Source organism: Quercus suber, unplaced genomic scaffold, assembly GCF_002906115.3.
Source record: "Quercus suber isolate HL8 unplaced genomic scaffold, Cork oak 2.0 scaffold_60, whole genome shotgun sequence".
NCBI lineage: Eukaryota > Viridiplantae > Streptophyta > Magnoliopsida > Fagales > Fagaceae > Quercus > Quercus suber.
This window is the reverse complement of record NW_027069525.1, coordinates 93,073-109,759: the sequence shown is the minus strand read 5'-3', so window position 1 is coordinate 109,759 and position 16,687 is coordinate 93,073. Positions and strand designations below refer to the sequence as shown.

General features: G+C 35.3%; 3 protein-coding genes across 4 annotated transcripts; 2 read left to right on the top strand and 1 right to left on the bottom strand.

Moving 5' to 3' along the window:
* The first annotated feature begins 372 nt into the window (after positions 1-372).
* Positions 373-4,311, top strand: LOC111989558 (organelle RRM domain-containing protein 2, mitochondrial). The gene is made up of 3 exons (XM_065772509.1): positions 373-627; positions 3,726-3,829; positions 3,918-4,311. Exons 1-3 carry the CDS (start codon positions 530-532, stop codon positions 4,151-4,153), a joined length of 438 nt encoding a protein of 145 aa, XP_065628581.1. The 5' UTR covers positions 373-529; the 3' UTR covers positions 4,154-4,311.
* A 1,057-nt stretch (positions 4,312-5,368) lies between these two features.
* LOC111989515 (arginine biosynthesis bifunctional protein ArgJ, chloroplastic) lies at positions 5,369-12,956 on the top strand. Of its 2 annotated transcripts, none has more exons than XM_024021308.2 (17): positions 5,369-5,751; positions 5,862-5,990; positions 6,161-6,284; positions 6,493-6,566; positions 6,880-6,924; positions 7,204-7,254; positions 7,355-7,423; positions 7,589-7,647; positions 7,868-7,937; positions 8,397-8,477; positions 8,563-8,649; positions 9,828-9,950; positions 10,439-10,501; positions 11,028-11,105; positions 11,181-11,326; positions 11,979-12,049; positions 12,775-12,956. In XM_024021308.2, exons 1-17 carry the CDS (start codon positions 5,668-5,670, stop codon positions 12,855-12,857), a joined length of 1,437 nt encoding a protein of 478 aa, XP_023877076.1. In that variant the 5' UTR covers positions 5,369-5,667; the 3' UTR covers positions 12,858-12,956. The 2 variants fall into 2 exon arrangements, with proteins under 2 accessions (XP_023877076.1, XP_023877075.1); XM_024021307.2 differs by having other exon boundaries at positions 5,371-5,751; positions 5,856-5,990.
* Positions 12,957-13,541: 585 nt separating this feature from the next.
* LOC111989516 (uncharacterized) lies at positions 13,542-15,663 on the bottom strand. The gene is made up of 3 exons (XM_024021309.2): positions 15,407-15,663; positions 14,647-14,976; positions 13,542-14,102 (listed from the first exon to the last, which is right to left on the bottom strand). The coding sequence occupies exons 2-3, from the start codon at positions 14,959-14,961 to the stop codon at positions 13,719-13,721; spliced, it is 699 nt and encodes a 232-aa protein (XP_023877077.1). The 5' UTR covers positions 14,962-14,976; positions 15,407-15,663; the 3' UTR covers positions 13,542-13,718.
* Between the last annotated feature and the right edge of the window lie 1,024 nt (positions 15,664-16,687).

Sequence of the window (16,687 nt, the reverse complement as noted above, 5' to 3'; positions counted from 1 at the left end):
TCAAAATATTATTATTTTTTTTTTATCTTAAATGAATTGTTAACAAATATTCTAAGAATATCTATTAACATTTCTCATATATAAAAGTTTCGCTGTAAATATTACATAGGAAAACTTTTCTTGTATTTTTGGGTAATATGAAAGAATGGATGACCAATTAAGATATATATGTATATATACACACTCCCGGTTTCATATTTATTTTATTACAATATACACTTTTTCTTTTTTTCTTTTTTCCTTCACATATGTCCAAGAGTGCGTAGTAGACTGTAGACACCACTAAAAAAGAAAAAGAAAAAAAAAAAAAAAAAGCAACATCGAAGGGTTCACAAAACAAATGAATAACATCCGACGTTTGAGATTTGTTGATTGCACATAGTAATTACCATCTGTCGTGACTAGAAGATTCTCTCACACTCAACACGTTTCTCATTCCAAGTTCCAACCTTCCTGTCCTATCGAGGGTTTTACTAGGGTTTTGCGGATCCTCTAAAACCCAAATCAATATCATTCCCAAATTCCTACAATGGCCTTCGTCTCTGGCATTCGACGCGTTCTTGGTGGAGGATCTTCCACTGCGTCTTCGATTCTAAATCACATGGGATTTTCTATCAACAAAAGCAAGTCTCTAAACCAAAGATTCATCGGTCTACTCTTTTAGACCTCAAATCAACAACTCTGCACTCGAAACACTTTGGGTCCCCTTAAGCCAAGACAAATCAAAGCAACAGTTGTTAGCCAGGATAGAGGAGAAGATCCAAGATAAGGTAAAAGGTGGAAGGAAAGGATTCTATCACAAGCAGATAGTTTTTTTGATTAAAAGTTTAAAACCAAAAAGAAAGGTATGGAATGTATATATAAACTGATAATGAAGGAGTGGAAATGCATTGTCTTTTCCTAGGGATCCATTTCTCTCCGTAGGCAAAGAATTTTAGCACTACTAAAATAAAGCCAATTCCATATTGTCATAGGTTTTTATCCATATCGAGATATAGATTGAAATTCTAGTATATAAAAAAAATTATTTAAAAAAAAAGAGTGGGAGAAGGATCAATTCATCTAAGGGTTCACAAAAAGGAAAAAAAGGAAAAAAAAAAAAATTATGTTACACATACACTAATACAATACAGGACAAAATTGGGAAATGCCCTGTTTGGGTAAAAATAGCAGCATAATGCCCTTTTCTCCAAACTATATAGGGAAATGCCCTTCTTTTGTAACTCAATTTTCTCAAAATCGAGTTAGGCCCTATAGCGGCGTTTTTTAGGAGCCTATAGTGACGTTTTTAGGACCTATAGTGGCGTTTTTTAACTCGATTTATAAGAAATCGAGTTATAAGTAAAAAAATTAAAAAAAATTGCCTATAACTCGATTTTATGGAAATCGAGTTATAAAACGTCACTATAGATCCTGAAAATGTCACTATAAGTCCTTGAAAACGCCGCTATAGGGCTCCAGAATTTTTTTTTTTATAACTCGATTTTGAGAAAATCGAGTTACAAAAGAGGGGCATTTCCTTATATAATTTGGAGAAAAGGGCATTATGCTGCTATTTTTACCCAAATGGGGCATTTCCCAATTTTGTCCCACTAATACATGTTTGAAATTGAGATAAGTTTTAAAGAGTGCCAACTGAATTTTACTGCAATATATTTCCCAAATTTGGCCTTCTAATGCGGCCTTTGGCAGTAAAATTTGGCCCTTAATAATGTCACAATAATTCTCCAATGATATTTCATTTGCTTCTACAATCTCCTATTAGTCTAAAACCAACAGACTTACTAAGGTCATATATATATATATATATATATAAAACGATTGCCTTTAAAACAATGATTAACAATCTATTTTAAGAAAATGTTGACATCACTTTTATGAGAAGTGAAAAAAAAACTATCAAAACATTATTTTTTTTTTTTATTTTTATCTTAAATGAATTGTTAACAAATATTCTAAGAATATCTATTAACATTTCTCATATATAAAAGTTTCGCTGTAAATATTATATAGGAAAACTTTTCTTGTATTTTTGGGTAATATGAAAGAATGGATGACCAATTAAGATATATATGTATATATACACACTCCCGGTTTCATATTTATTTTATTACAATATACACTTTTTCTTTTTTTCTTTTTTCCTTCACATATGTCCAAGAGTGCGTAGTAGACTGTAGAGTCGTAGACACTACTAAAAAAGAAAAAAGAAGAAGAAAAAAAGCAACATCGAAGGGTTCACAAAACAAATGAATAACATCCGACGTTTGAGATTTGTTGATTGCACATAGTAATTACTCTTTGATATTGTCTATATTTGTGTTATGATCTATGTCAAGAAAAAGTGAGTTAGCAATTGGGTGATTCTTTAGAGGGTAGAAATGCCTTGTGCTTGTGATTTAGCTTTAGCAGTCTAATCAGCCGGTTGTAATTTATATTACGAAAAAGTGAGTTAGCAATTGTGCAATCTGTTTTCTGATTATTATCTTTGTCTTGGTTTTGCAGTATTTAAAATCTTCTGTATTTCAAAGCTCTGAATTTTAAGGTCAATATCAAATAGATCATTATTTTGGTTGAATAGCTGTAACAAACAAAGTGATTTCAAATGTCTTTTCATTTTGGGGTTTCTAAAATGAAAGTGCTGAAATTTTAGGATAAATCATTTGATTTTTTTTTTTTTTTTTTTAAGTTTGGGGGGTGGTTTCAAGTTGCCTGGATGGCGCTGCTATGTGCCAATTAAATTGATCTCTAGATGACATTGTTGATGGATCTTGTTCTTGTTTTAGCAGTGATGCTTATTTAAATTAAGAATTCTAAGCTTGTTCAAAGTAAGAGATATGTATATTTATTTCTGATAAAAACAAGTGGAAGTATTCACAATATCTACCTGATCATGTTTGCAGGTGCTTAGTTCTCATAATACCATCTGCCCTTTGTCACTTGAATGTAGAGCTTGGTTTATTGCTCAAGGAAATATTATCATACCTTAGGATGGTGTAGATGACTGTTGCTACTTAAGAGCACTGACATTTTGGATAAATATTTATCAATCTTCATTCATCTCAAATCCCATTTTATAGCTAGTGCTACCAATTAGAGAATCTAGTTGTGGAACCATCTAAGTTAGTTCTAAAATCAAAGGAGTGATTGTGTGAATAAGTTAGTCATAAATTTTATTTTCCAACAGGCGGATCTTAAAATCTAACATTTATTTGTTTGTTTATTACATAAGTATAAATTTCTTTAAATGCATTACGATTTGTTGGATGTTTTAGGGGTTTAAAGGTGGGTGAGACAGGTTGAGCATGGCCCAGTAGTAACCATACTGCTTGGCTTTTACCCCCAATAACTTGAGCTGGGTGCATCTTCCCTGCCAACCTGACATATCTGCTCAAAATTTGGCAATTGCTATCAAACTAGCACTGGAGATGCAGTATAAGGCTTGTAGTTAGTACTGATGGATTCTGCACATAGGACAGTTGATATTTCTTTTCTAATTCATCTTATGAGGTTATCAACTTATCATCAGCTTATGTAACTTACCGGTTTCTTACATTATTAAAACTAATGTATTTTATCATAATGGCATCAAGGGTTATGGAATAGTTAAAGGATTAGTAGCAAATTTATTGCCTAGTGTCTCTTCTCAAGGCTACGTAAAACAGACTGAAGATAATGGGCGTCTACCTACAATTTACATTTTACTTGAAATTCTTATTTTGAAGCATGACTGTCTTTTATCCTTGTGTAACAAAAACAGGTCTTTCCAGACTTACAACAGATCAAAAGCTTCAAGAGGCATTTTCTCCTTTTGGCCAGCTTGTTGATGGTAAAAGGCAAACATATTTTGGTTATATTTCTTCCTTGCATCCTTCCTTATTCTTCCACTCTGACCAACTGACTTAATGATCCTGCAGCAAAAGTCATAACTGATAGAGCCACTGGAAGATCAAAGGGGTTTGGGTTTGTTTCATATGCAACCATAGAAGAAGCTGAGAAGGCCAGAGAAGGAATGAATGCCAAGTTCTTGGATGGATGGGTTATTTTTGTTGACCCTGCCAAACCAAGGGAGCCTAGACCTCCACCTCAGCCACAGCAAGAGCCTTCCGAAACTGGTTTCAGAACAAACAGGACTGTTGGATGGTGTGGATGAATGTATTAGAAGCTGTAGTGGATCTCATTGGGATATGATTACTGTTTGAGACTATACTACACATTATTTAGCCAATATACATGTTGAATTGGTGAAAATGGAACTCTATTGCATTAACCATTGAGAAAAATGAAACTTTTTGACCTTTTTTAATTCAATGCCTTGTTGGTCTATTGCTTTTAGCCTGTTAGGCCTTGTTATTCATTGTGTTGCTAAAATTTTATTTACGTGGTATGGAACTTGTTATAACTGGTTCTAACTTCTGAGGATTTCGACTTCAAATTCAGTTGAAATGCACTGAATCTTAGAGGGCCCTCTAATGTTTTCCCAGGGTACCTATATCAACACCGTGAAAAATGTATAATAGTTCAATGTCTGTTGACACAACCAAGTCCTTTTACCTTCAAAATTTTCCATGGGTTGAATTGAGAGGGATCCCACGATTCTCATCAGGTTGTCAAAGGCCCCCCCCCCCCCCCCCTCTCGGTTTTTTTTTTCTTTTTCGGTTTCATTTCGTTTGTTTTGAGTGGAAAGCGTTTTATTTTTATTTTTTCATTTTTCTAGTTAAAGGCGGATTTGAATCCGAGTGGCAGAGTGGGTAACAGATATGGCTGTTCCAGATTTGTTTAAGCTGATGAGTAATTGTTTGATAGTGAAAATGTTGTCACATCACCTAAAAGATAATACCTCATTGTTCCATTAGACATAGACATAGAAACTATGGACGTTTTGCTAAACTCTTAGGCAAAGAAACTAATAGATAGTGGGACAATTAAGAATCATTTTTTAAACTTAAGAAACTTAAGACGAATAGGAAATTGTGTGTTCTAATTAGTTTAATTAGTAAAAGATTTTGTTATCAAATTAGTCTGATGATAAAAGACTTTTATCCTACTAACGGAATATCGTAATAAAACTATCTCACACGAAGGAAAAAAAAGGGCAAATAGAGAATTAGAGATAAATTAAAATTCAATAATGTTCTGAAAACTGTGGGAAGACTTTTGTCTCGGCTCCCAATAAGGTATTGTCCTCTTTGGAAACGGCGTTGTGCCTATTCTCAAGTGTTTGCTCAATCTCACATCGGAGAGAGACGCCTTTCACTCATGTCTTATAAGTTTTTGGCCTAAAAATGAGTGTAATAGGCCAATCAAGTATTGTCCTTTTTGAAAATGATATTGTGCATATCTTCAAGGGTCTACTCAATCTCACATCTCCAAAAAAGGACAATACTTGATTAGGGGTGAGACGAAAGTGCTCCCACAAAAACTTCCATAAGTGATCTTAAGAAATTTTGTTGGTTTTTTTTTTTTTTTCTTTGGTAGCATAGAGAGAGAAGTGAGGCTACTTAGTTGGCAGAGGATCTCAACTTCGTGTTTCAACCTCGGAAGGTGGTGAACTGGTCTGAACAATTTTTGTAACCTTCCGAGGTTGTCACACTCGTCTTTTTTTTAAAAACGCCTACAAATAAGAAAAAAGAAACAATACTTTTACATTTACAGTCGCAAACAAACATGAATAATCTGTGTCTATATGCTCCTCATTCTCACTGCGTCTCCATGATGAAACTGCCACCACCACCACTAAGTGCTCCGAAGGTCAGTATCACTCTCTCACATTGTAATATTCGCCTCAACAATCTGTTTGGTTGCTCAGAAAATTTTAAAAATAGTTGAATAAAGGAACTGTATATATATCTCAGTCACAGATTTGGAGCTCGTTTGGTTCGTCTCAGAGGGAATTCAAAGTCCGTGCTGTTTCAACCACTGGGAATATTGACGCCTCCAATTACATTCCAAAGGCTCCGATTTTTCTCCCCGAAGGCCCATGGAAGCAGGTGATCATTTTTCTTTTCTTTGTTTGGGAAACATAATTTGCATATATTTGTCAAAAAAGTACTTTTTGAAAACATATTTATAAAAAAAAAGAAAAAAGAAAAAAAAAAAACCATCTTAATGTCACTGGTAAAATATGTAATCAATGTAAGGAAAATGGAATAATGTGTAGATTCCTGGGGGAGTTACTGCCGCTGAGGGATTCAAAGCTGCCGGAATGTATGGCGGTTTGCGTGCTAAAGGCGAGAAACCTGACCTTGCCCTTGTCACTTGTGATGTGGATGCCACATCTGCAGGTTAGCTAGCTTTCATTTTGCTTAGCAAATTTAGTTTCGATCATTTTTATGCTTTTGTTTTGTAGTAAAACTTATTTTCCAGTTGTTTATGGTCTTTAAAGTATTTTTCTTGAGTTGTGTGCACTTGGAACAATATTGGCTCTTTGAGAATTTAAGAAAGGAAAGGATTTGATTGGAGATACTGTTTCATGTCAATATTTATTTATAGGGGCGTTTACAACGAATGTGGTTGCTGCTGCACCAGTGTTATACTGCAAGAAGGCGTTAGACATTTCAAAAACGGTACTCAACTTCTTTTTCTGTCAACCATAAATCAATAAAGGGAGGGATGAACTTGTAGCTAGCATGAATTTTAGATATTATTATGATTATTATTTGTTTCTGGCTAGATTATACTTTCGACAATACTTTGTTTTAAAGGGCTTGCTACCTTGAACATTTGATGTATAAGTTACTCATTCAACACATATTTTGCCATAGTATGGCCTATAAATCAAAATAGGGATTTTTTGTGTGGTTGCTATTCAGATTTTTTATTATTATGTTTTCAGTTTCTTATCTATCTGCTAATGACTCAATTTTGGCAACTCATCAGGCACGTGCAGTGTTAATAAATGCAGGCCAAGCCAATGCAGCAACGGTAAGATATCTGAGTATATAGATGCTTTGCTTGTACATTTCTGTCCAGTAACTGCATAGTTTCAGTTAAAATGTGGTACAATACCAAAGTTAATGGTTGTTCTCCCCCCGGGGGCACTGAGGCCATGTCCTTGCAAAGACTAGGGGTTTATTCAAGTCAACCACATTATTTGCTGTCAGCCTGTTACTTTGAGAGATTCATTGAATAGGGGGAAAAATGTTGTTGCTTTGAGTGTGAACCAAGTCTTATGTGGCTTAATGACCTACCAATGATGTCCAGGGTGATGCAGGATACCAGGATGTGATAGAATCTGCCAACATGCTTGCTGAGGTATGCTACCTTCAGAGTTTGAACACTTCATTCCCATCATTGTGGTTGTGCAGGTTCAATTTTTTCTTGCTAATTAGACTAAGAATATTCGTTGCTGCAGCTACTTCAAAGGAGACCAGAAGAAGTGTTGATTGAATCCACTGGTGTAATTGGTCAAAGAATAAAGAAGGTAACTTGGTGACCTTATGTATGTTATACTGATCACATTGATATGCACCATGCCTGCCGAATAGATCAGCTGAAATTTTTTGCTGCAATTTCTTTTGTCAGATTAATAACATGCCTTGTTGCTTTCAATGTTTTACATATAATTGATACTCTAATGCTTATGCAGGAAGCACTTTTAAAGTCACTTCCAAAATTAGTTGCTTTGCTCTCATCATCAACTGAGGGGTAATGCTCATGCTTTCTTCATTTTAGTTTGTGTTATTGACGTTAATCCATGTTTATGAAGGCACCTGCTTGTCTATGTTTTCTACTTCCAATCTTCTATGTTGATTCTTTCTATTGTATCGAAGTATGTATAAGCTTCAAGTGATCTCCTTGATAGGTTGTTTAGTCTCCTATGTCATGTTTATTAAAACATTCTTGAATATTATCAGCACATGTGCAGGGCAGATTCTGCAGCAGTGGCAATCACAACGACTGACCTTGTTAGCAAGAGCATTGCAATTGAATCTCAGGTGTGAAAGTACTTGTTTTCTGTGTCAGTTTGCATGCATATGTGTTACCGTGACAAATATAAACCAATGATTATCAGCATTCATATCCTGAGAGGTAATTGTGCTACTTGCTTAGATGAGGCATTGAATATGGATACTGGATCAAGGACCAAACAGGAGCAACTCTTGTTGGTTTCTTGATTTCTAATGCATAATTGGTGACTCTGTAGAGTTTAATAAGGACAATATCTAATGTTGAGGAAAATGGTTTGATTCAGCAATGGGCTGTGTCTTGTCAATAAAAAGCAATAAGCAAGTTAACATTCTTCCTTTGTAGAAAATGTTGTTGGATATATAGAATAGCCTTATCTCAACCTTACAGAACTTGCATCCCAGGAAATTAGGATTCTTCAATATTATTAATCTTGGAAATTTAACTTCCTGGCAAAGACAGGCCTTTAAAAGTTATAAATTCCTCAGGTTGGAGGGAGAACAGTAAGAGTTGGGGGAATGGCAAAAGGTTCTGGGATGATCCACCCAAATATGGCTACCATGCTTGGTGTATGTATCCTCACGGTTCTCTTGCAACTTTTGTGGGAAGCATACATTTCTTTTCCATTCCTTTATATTGCTTTATGTGTTCCAGGTAATAACAACTGATGCCCTGGTTACAAGTGATATTTGGAGAAAGATGGTGCAGATAGCTGTAAACAGGAGTTTCAACCAGATAACTGTATGGAATATCATTGCTTTAATCCTGTCCATTTTATAGGATTATTGACTTGGCTATCATTTCTGTAATTTTCGCTGTGCCCACTTTTACACAGACTTCCTTTAATTTAGGTGTTATAAGTAACTCTCCTATTTTGTCTCTTGCATGTAATGATCACCCATTTGTGAATGTAGTAAATCACACTGGAGTTGACTTTTATACCCATTTTACAGTTTCTCTTATTATCTCCTGTCAATGGGATGAACTTTACCTCATATTGGACTGCTTGATGTTTAGACGCCAATCTTTGGCCTGCACATCCTTTACCTCTCCTTAATAGCAATATTTCTGTATATTCTATATGTGCATCTTTGTCTTGGTATTATGTCATAAGAGAGCTCTCTGTAAATTTCATTGTCAATACAATTAATCATAATGCCAAAACAAGTATAGTTTTCCTCTCTCTCTCTCTCTCTCTCTCTCTCTCTTGATAAGTAAAATTGTCCTCTTTATATGGAGTGGGGTGATGTCTTCTATTGAATGATGTGTGATCCACCTAATGGTCAGTTCTTGTTGGGGTTTGACTACTTGACCTGGAACTGAATTTGAGTACAATTGTTTCGAAAACTTATTAACCCAAATATAACCAAAATTCAAAGAAAAATGAACCAAGCTGGTAACTTTTAGATTGGGTTGGTTCAGTTCCTCTGTTCATGGTTGCTCTCCTATTGCCCATCACGTCTGCTGTAGGTGTGTGAACTTCCAAGTTATTTACATTCAGTTGATGCTAATCAGAGGTTTAACTAATTTGTTCACTGCTCTTTGTTTTTTATTTTTCCTAATGATTATTGATTCTTTGTGTAATCAATATTTCTTCTAGTCACCACTATTCATTAACAGAAAGCTCCTCCTCTCCCCATAATAATTTAGCCTTAAGAGAGGTTTTTGCTTCCTAGATATTTAATGAACACAATTTTCCCAGTTCACATTGATGAATATAGGCATATACATGACCTAATTTCTGATCTTATAAATTTGCATATGATACTCCTGTTCTATGATCCATATGTCATCTTTGGCAAGCACGCTTGTTGCCATGAATAAGTACCCCAGTTTCCTTTTTGACATGGTGTGATTAATCCCACTTCTGGGACATATGAAAACTGTAAATATAACAGATGGTTGATTTGGTGCAACAGGTAGATGGAGATACTAGTACCAATGATACTGTTATTGCTTTGGCTAGCGGGTTATCTGGATCAACCAGGATAGCTTCCATAGACAGTTACGAGGCATTGCAACTCCAAGCATGCCTTGATGCGGTAAGTTATGCTGCTATTAAACTATTCACTTAATCATATAAATTTACAAGTATTATCTTCTCATTGATAAAGATCTGTTTTCTGCAAAACTTGCACCAAATTTCCATTGTATTTGGATGCCTCTGTTCCCCTTCCTCCTGGTGCTAACAAAACCCTTGAATTTATTTACACCTCCTAATCCAACATTACTGAAATTTTTTTGTTCACCAAGACTGTAAAAGTTTTTTTTTTTTTTTTTTTTTTGACCAAAAAAAAAAAAAAATTGTAGTGTTGCACTTAACTCTTTTCAATTGCTAATGCTTTAATTTATCAAAAATAAAATAAAATTGATAGTGCTCAAATTTGTTCCTAGGACTCGGTTCTGCATTTTATATAATTTCATGAGAAGGGCCATAATTAGTCACGGGCCTCAAATTGTAATATTGTATGGATCTAAACCAGGTATTGAGTTCAATTTATTCAAAGTTTTATCAATTTCAAATTTTCAGGTAATGCAAGGTCTTGCCAAATCAATAGCTTGGGATGGAGAAGGAGCAACATGTTTAATAGAGGTCTGCATCAAAAGTTAATGTTATCTCTGCTTATGAGCCAAATTTGATGCTGTACATTTGCCCCATTCTATAAAATTGGACATCTAATAGTAACCTACCACACCTACTCTTGATTGTAACTAATACTGGATATAAACACAACTATGAACAAGAAACAAGTCTCTTAGGGGAGCAATGTGAGAGGGAACAACTCTCATATCTATGAAGCAGTATCCTCTTACGCATTAATTAATTAAAAAAACAAAGAACCAGCATGATTTTTTCACAGAGAATGAAAAAACAAAAAAAATTGAAGCTTATATTTATGACTGATTCTAGTTCAAATGGCACTTCCTCCTGTAATAATGGGTTGGAGGGTGAGGCTATGCGTTGTGGGTTAAAGACCCATTGTGTGTATGTAACTTGCAAATTACAAAAATCTTTATGACTTAATTATGATTTCAAACTCAGCAATATGCTGTGATTTTAGAGAAGTGACCGGCCGATATGTTGAAATCTTCTATCTAATTTTATCTTTGGTGTATAGGTAAGTGTGGCAGGTGCAGACAGTGAGGCTGAAGCAGCAAAGATTGCACGCTCAGTAGCATCTTCTTCACTTGTTAAGGCATGATTTTTAAACTTGACCAACCTTCCAATATCTCACATTAGAGTCTAATCTTCTGTCAGTTTTGTTAAGCAGGCTGCTGTATATGGTAGAGATCCAAATTGGGGGCGCATTGCTGCTGCTGCAGGCTATGCGGGGATTTCTTTCCACCAAAACAAGCTTCGAGTATTGCTAGGGGATATTCTGCTCATGTATGCTGGGGAACCACAACCATTTGACCGGTAATTCTAAGGCTTGACTTTTATATTAAAATCTGGGGCATAACCAAGAACTAGTTCTTTTCTCTATAAGATTTGATCTTGCGTATGCTTTTCCCCCCCCTCATTTTAGTTCCACCCAGTGTACATATATTATTTCCAATGCTCTGTGGAAGTTGATCATAAGTTTCTATTCTTATCTTTTTTTTTTTTTGGTGGGGCGGGGGAGAGAATAGGCTGATTCCTTTGATTAACTTACTGTTACCATCGGTGTGTCACTAAAATCTGGTACCTGTCACAGCACGGGGTATCATCTTGAAATTTTTCTAAACAATGCTTCTTTGGTTGCTGTGTGTTAAAAAAGGTAATCAACTTTGCGATAATAGTTGCAGTTTTGAGAGGCCCAGAATGTAGCCATCATCCAAATTCCAGTGTGAACACTTCGTTTCCCAAGCTAGTTTATACCCCATGTTTTAGAACTGAATTTTTTGAGGTAGAGGACTCTCCTGTATAGATGACTGCAGGTTTGATTCTGTGAAGGCAAGCATGTTGCGGGTGCACTTTTTTTTCTAAGCATTTTACATGTGCACATTGCCTTTTAAGCATGTCACTTTCTGTTTACAAATTCTTCTCAGCTTGTACCCACAATGTATTAAGTAATTGGAGATGTTTTCAGGGCTGCAGCAAGTAACTATCTGAGGAAGGCTGGTGAAACCCACAGTACAGTTAAAATACATATATCAGTCGGTAAGCTTCTGTAGTACTCATGAAGCATACAAATGCTAATTTGCTCCCTATTTATAGTTAAATCCAAAACTACCAAGTCCACTAAAATTAGCCAGTTAAGGGATAACACTCCCCTAGAGGGTGGGATCCACATAATTTTGTTAAAAAGAAAAAAAATATAAATGCAATTTTGCCTGCTAACGTTTGTTTACACGATGAATACTAGTATTGGTTTAGAATGTTTGTCCATAATCTGAATGATTCAGACTGAATCCAAACAATTCAGTTAGGGTGATGCTCATGTCCCTGCTTAGGCTGCAGATTTGCTTAGTTGTTAAAGGGCTAGGATTCCTGAATTCTCTTCAAGTTAAATAACTACTATTCATTTTTAAAAAGAACGGAAAACAATGTGTTAGCTCTTTTACCATTCGGTGGCTAATCTGGGCTGTATTTCTTGTGGTTGAACAAGTTGGCTAGCTGAATTTAGTATTTGCTCATTTGGGCAGCCATCTTCTCAAATATTAAGATTTAGCGCGATCTTATCATAAAAAAGATATAGTGCAGAGTTGACAACTCATGTTTAGTTACCCAACAGATAATGTCTAAAAAAGGAAATTCCGAAAGATATCTGCCATCTCATACTCTCATTGCATCAGTACTCTACTTAACTATAAATGAGCATAATGAGATTTTACATCTTTTGGTGTTTATCTTATTTAATTTCCCTCATTTCTTCTTTCAAACAGGTGATGGATTGGGAAGTGGGCAAGCTTGGGGATGTGATTTAAGTTATGATTATGTCAAAATAAATGCAGAATACACAACATAAAAGAACACTTGTGCCATCTCTTATTTATTCTCACTTCAGGATTTCCAAACAATTAAACCCTCTTTATCATATATTGATTATTAATTTAATATTTTATCATTGTTGTATCTCATGTAGATCTGCTTACGCAAACCATTTTTCAACAATCAACATTGCATGATTGCAAATAAATTTTGGAGCTCATTCCTACTATCATAAGAAAAAATTAGGAGAGTCTAGGAAATCAATATCTGAACTGGGAGTCTCTGGTAGAAACTCCTAATAATTCACTAGACCATAGTAGAATCGATAGGCTATAAGCTAACACATTTGTGGCAAGTCTGCAACAGAAACAGAACCTCTTTTCCCCTTCCAATGCAGCCCCATACTTAAGTCTGAACATATATCTCTACCATGAAAAGGGAAAGTATCACCTACTTACAAGACTTGTGATAGGCTTTGGATCTGGAAACACTGATTTAGTGATTTCTGACCCTTCGTTCTAGTATAATTAGTGGGAATTGATGGGGCCAGGCTTCAGCAAAGCCATCAAAATGCTGGTTAGACTTGCATGAAAACAAGGTTCTACCTGTGGTGGAAACAAAAAGGAATTCACCATATACTTAGCACTAAGGAGGCCTCTTTCATCAAGACTAGACATGGATACAAATCTACCTACAATACAAACTTTGAAATCAATACTGCTATATACAAAGCATCAAACACCATATATTAACTTAGTTAAAAAGTTATCACCACACAGTAGTGCATGTATCATCCAAAGTTCTTAGACCATCAAGAACTAATAAAACAGTTAAGGCAAATACTTATTTATCCACACACATGGGAACAAATGATAGGACATGGTACAGAAATGTCGACTCATAATGCTTCAGCAACCGGGTAGTGCATCTCAGTGTGTGCTTTTCTAAGGAAGCTGTTCCCACAGTGGGAGTTGGAGCTGCCAACTTCAAAAACCTCAAATTCATTAGAACCCTTAGCAGCCTTGCGAGATTGTTTCTTGTCCTTGCCACTTATCCCATGTGAAGAGTTCTTCTGCCCTTTCTTTCCATTTCTCTTTTCATTTTTCTTGTCATTTTTCTTGCTGTTTTTATACTTCTGTGAGCTCTTGTTTTTAACCGAGTGTGACATCAAAGAAGGCCTTGGATCATACACATCAGGAGCCCATTTCACAGGCAGTTTCTTCGGCGGAATCCCCTCAGTCCTACGGCTACCTTTCATTGCAGACACAAGCTTCAAAGGAGTCTGGAAGATATAAAGTTAATAAAAAAAAGCATTACAATGATTCCCTAGCATCATTTTAAATAATAATAGTGTGCAGCCATTTTGATAAATCTAAAAGACATCTTACAGCAGAAATACAAAATTTAAGCAACCAAACCTAAGTTTTTCTAAACAATCACATCTAGGTTTTCCTAAACAATAAAATAAAATCAGTTCAACTTAAACCAACTAAGCAAGGTTCCAAGAGTTATCCATCATCTGACGCATCTCAAATTAATGCTTGAATGCTAGAACCCGCTTCCCTTCACCTCTTATAAGTCTTCAAAAGGTGTTTATCGGTTATTTCCCCATCATTATTTTGTCACATCTAAAATTCACATTTAGGGTCTATTGCTAAAAAAATTTCCAGCCAAAATACGATGGTAGCAAAGAATGTTTTGTTAGAAGAAAACTGAAAGGCACTTATGAGCTCACAACAGAAAAGACAGTGCAGGAGGTAAATGCGCGCCCGCGCGTAAATATATACAAGTTCAGTAACAAGTTTAGCAAAAAGATGAGAACTTACTGGCAAAGATATCGATCGTGAGTAGGCATGATCGTTAGATTCCTCAGAGTGGAGGCCCTGTGATATTGTTTCAGGTTCCTCATCTTCTTCATCTTCTTCATCTGAAGAAGAATTAGGAGGCAACCTTAACTTTGGATATGGAAAGGTTTCAGACTTGATTAAGTGCTTCTTTGGGCAAGTTGCCTCCCATTCATGTATGTCTTCCTCCCCCTCATGCCCATCAGATGCAGGTTCCGACACTTGAACATGTTGGATATTTAGCGACTCATGAAGAGCATCCCCAAGGGCATTTACATCAGAAGATTGACTGTCCATTGCCAAAATCAGCTTCTACAAAAATTCGAGTCCAACACATGAAGATTAGAAACATCAAGTATACTGGTAATCAATAGATTCTACAAGAACAAGAGCATCACATTCATATTCAAAAGACAACTATAGTGGTAATCAATGTAGTAAACATAAACAGCAACAGTAAAATCTTTAAGATATCCCTCATTCCCATCAAAGCAAAAACCAAACAAACCTTGAAATCCAAAAGAATTTAAAGTGACAACACGCACATCCAACTAAACTAAATCTTAATATTTTTGAACGCACAACAATCCCAAAGTCATAAAACTAAAATAATGTTATTATTAAACATGTTAGTGAATGTAAAAAGCTTAAAGATTATCATATCAATACTTAATAAAGTCAGAAATTTCATATGCATTGAAATCTACATGAAATTAAAAATAAAAGAAAAAAGAAAAAGTACCTTAAACAAATTTCAGGGCTATGACAAACCAGGAACGCGTATTTAGTATTTTACCAAACAGAATCTACTATCTTTCTCAGCTTTTGTCCACCCAAAACCTTAATCCCTCTCGATCTTGAATTTCTCGAAAACCCCACTTCAAATCTCGCACAGATCGCTCACGAAACGAGAATGACCGGGAAAATATCTCACCGAAAGAACAAAAAAACACAACAACAACAACAAAGAAGGAGAAAGAAAAAGAAAGCAAATGTTAACTAAGATTACCACGACGATCACCTTTCTCAAGACGTTTCAGACGATGAAAAGATGAACCACCATGAAAGCAAGTCAAAGAAGGAACCAAAGGAAGAATAAAGAGTTCAACGGGTACCGAAGGCATTTTCACAATGCTCTTCGAAACCCAGTTAAGAAAAACCCCGAAACTCCTCTAATAAGCCACAATTGCAGCGATTTTTTTGATCAGCGAAAGCAGATATTTGGAGTTGAATAAGAGGTAAAAACAAGTTGTGGGATGTGGGTCTGAGAAATCAGCGAGTTTGGAGGCAAAGCATGAAATGGGTCGGAGGGAGAGAGAGAGACATTTGCGTGATCGGAGAAGAAGATAAGAAAGATCGGAGAAGGAGGCAGGTATTTGGTATAGAAATGAGAAAGAGCAGGGGAGGGTTTACTATATACACATAGGGAGATAAAGAGAGAGTCTTTTGGTCAATGGCCAATGTGTGTATCGCCTAGACGTGTGGCGATGTCTCAGACCAAATCAGGGACGTACACGTTTTTACCATGACTTGTTGCTCTACTTCTACGAACACAACAACATATTGTCGTTTCTCACCAAAAAAAAAAAAAAAAAAACCCATATTGTGGCAATATTTTTGCTAAGATAACAAATTTGTGACATTTTGTTGTGTTTTAGATATTTTCATATTCTATTTAAGTGGAGCTTGTGATGTGTTTTTATATTAAAACTTAAGACTTTATTTTCTTACATTTATCTATTTGTGAGTGTGTTTATAAGTTTAAAGTGTCCATTTGATAACAGTTTTTTTTATTTTTTTATTAAAAAAATTTTCTTTTTTTGAAAGTACGATAGATAAAAGATAAAAACTAAATAAATTAAGTAAATAATTTATGTGGGATCCATAAATAGTAGGAAAAATAAAAAATTATAATAAAATAAGTAGGTGATTTCAAAGTATTAAAATTGGGATCCTACGTAGGATTAGATAGTGAATCGTAAGATCCTACACTATTTGAGAAAAAAAAAACACGTTAGTATGT

Coding starts and splice junctions, on each gene's coding strand:
- LOC111989516 (XM_024021309.2), bottom strand. CDS start 14,961: ATGGACAGTCAATCTTCTGATGTAAATGCCCTTGGGGATGCTCTTCAT. Junction 14,103..14,646: donor CACGATCGATATCTTTGCCA/GTAAGTTCTCAT, acceptor TATATCTTCCAG/ACTCCTTTGAAGCTTGTGTC.
- LOC111989558 (XM_065772509.1), top strand. CDS start 530: ATGGCCTTCGTCTCTGGCATTCGACGCGTTCTTGGTGGAGGATCTTCC. Junction 628..3,725: donor TTTTCTATCAACAAAAGCAA/GTCTCTAAACCA, acceptor CTTATTTTGAAG/CATGACTGTCTTTTATCCTT. Junction 3,830..3,917: donor TTTTGGCCAGCTTGTTGATG/GTAAAAGGCAAA, acceptor ATGATCCTGCAG/CAAAAGTCATAACTGATAGA.
- LOC111989515 (XM_024021307.2), top strand. CDS start 5,668: ATGAATAATCTGTGTCTATATGCTCCTCATTCTCACTGCGTCTCCATG. Junction 6,285..6,492: donor TGTGGATGCCACATCTGCAG/GTTAGCTAGCTT, acceptor ATTTATTTATAG/GGGCGTTTACAACGAATGTG. Junction 8,478..8,562: donor ATATGGCTACCATGCTTGGT/GTATGTATCCTC, acceptor TATGTGTTCCAG/GTAATAACAACTGATGCCCT.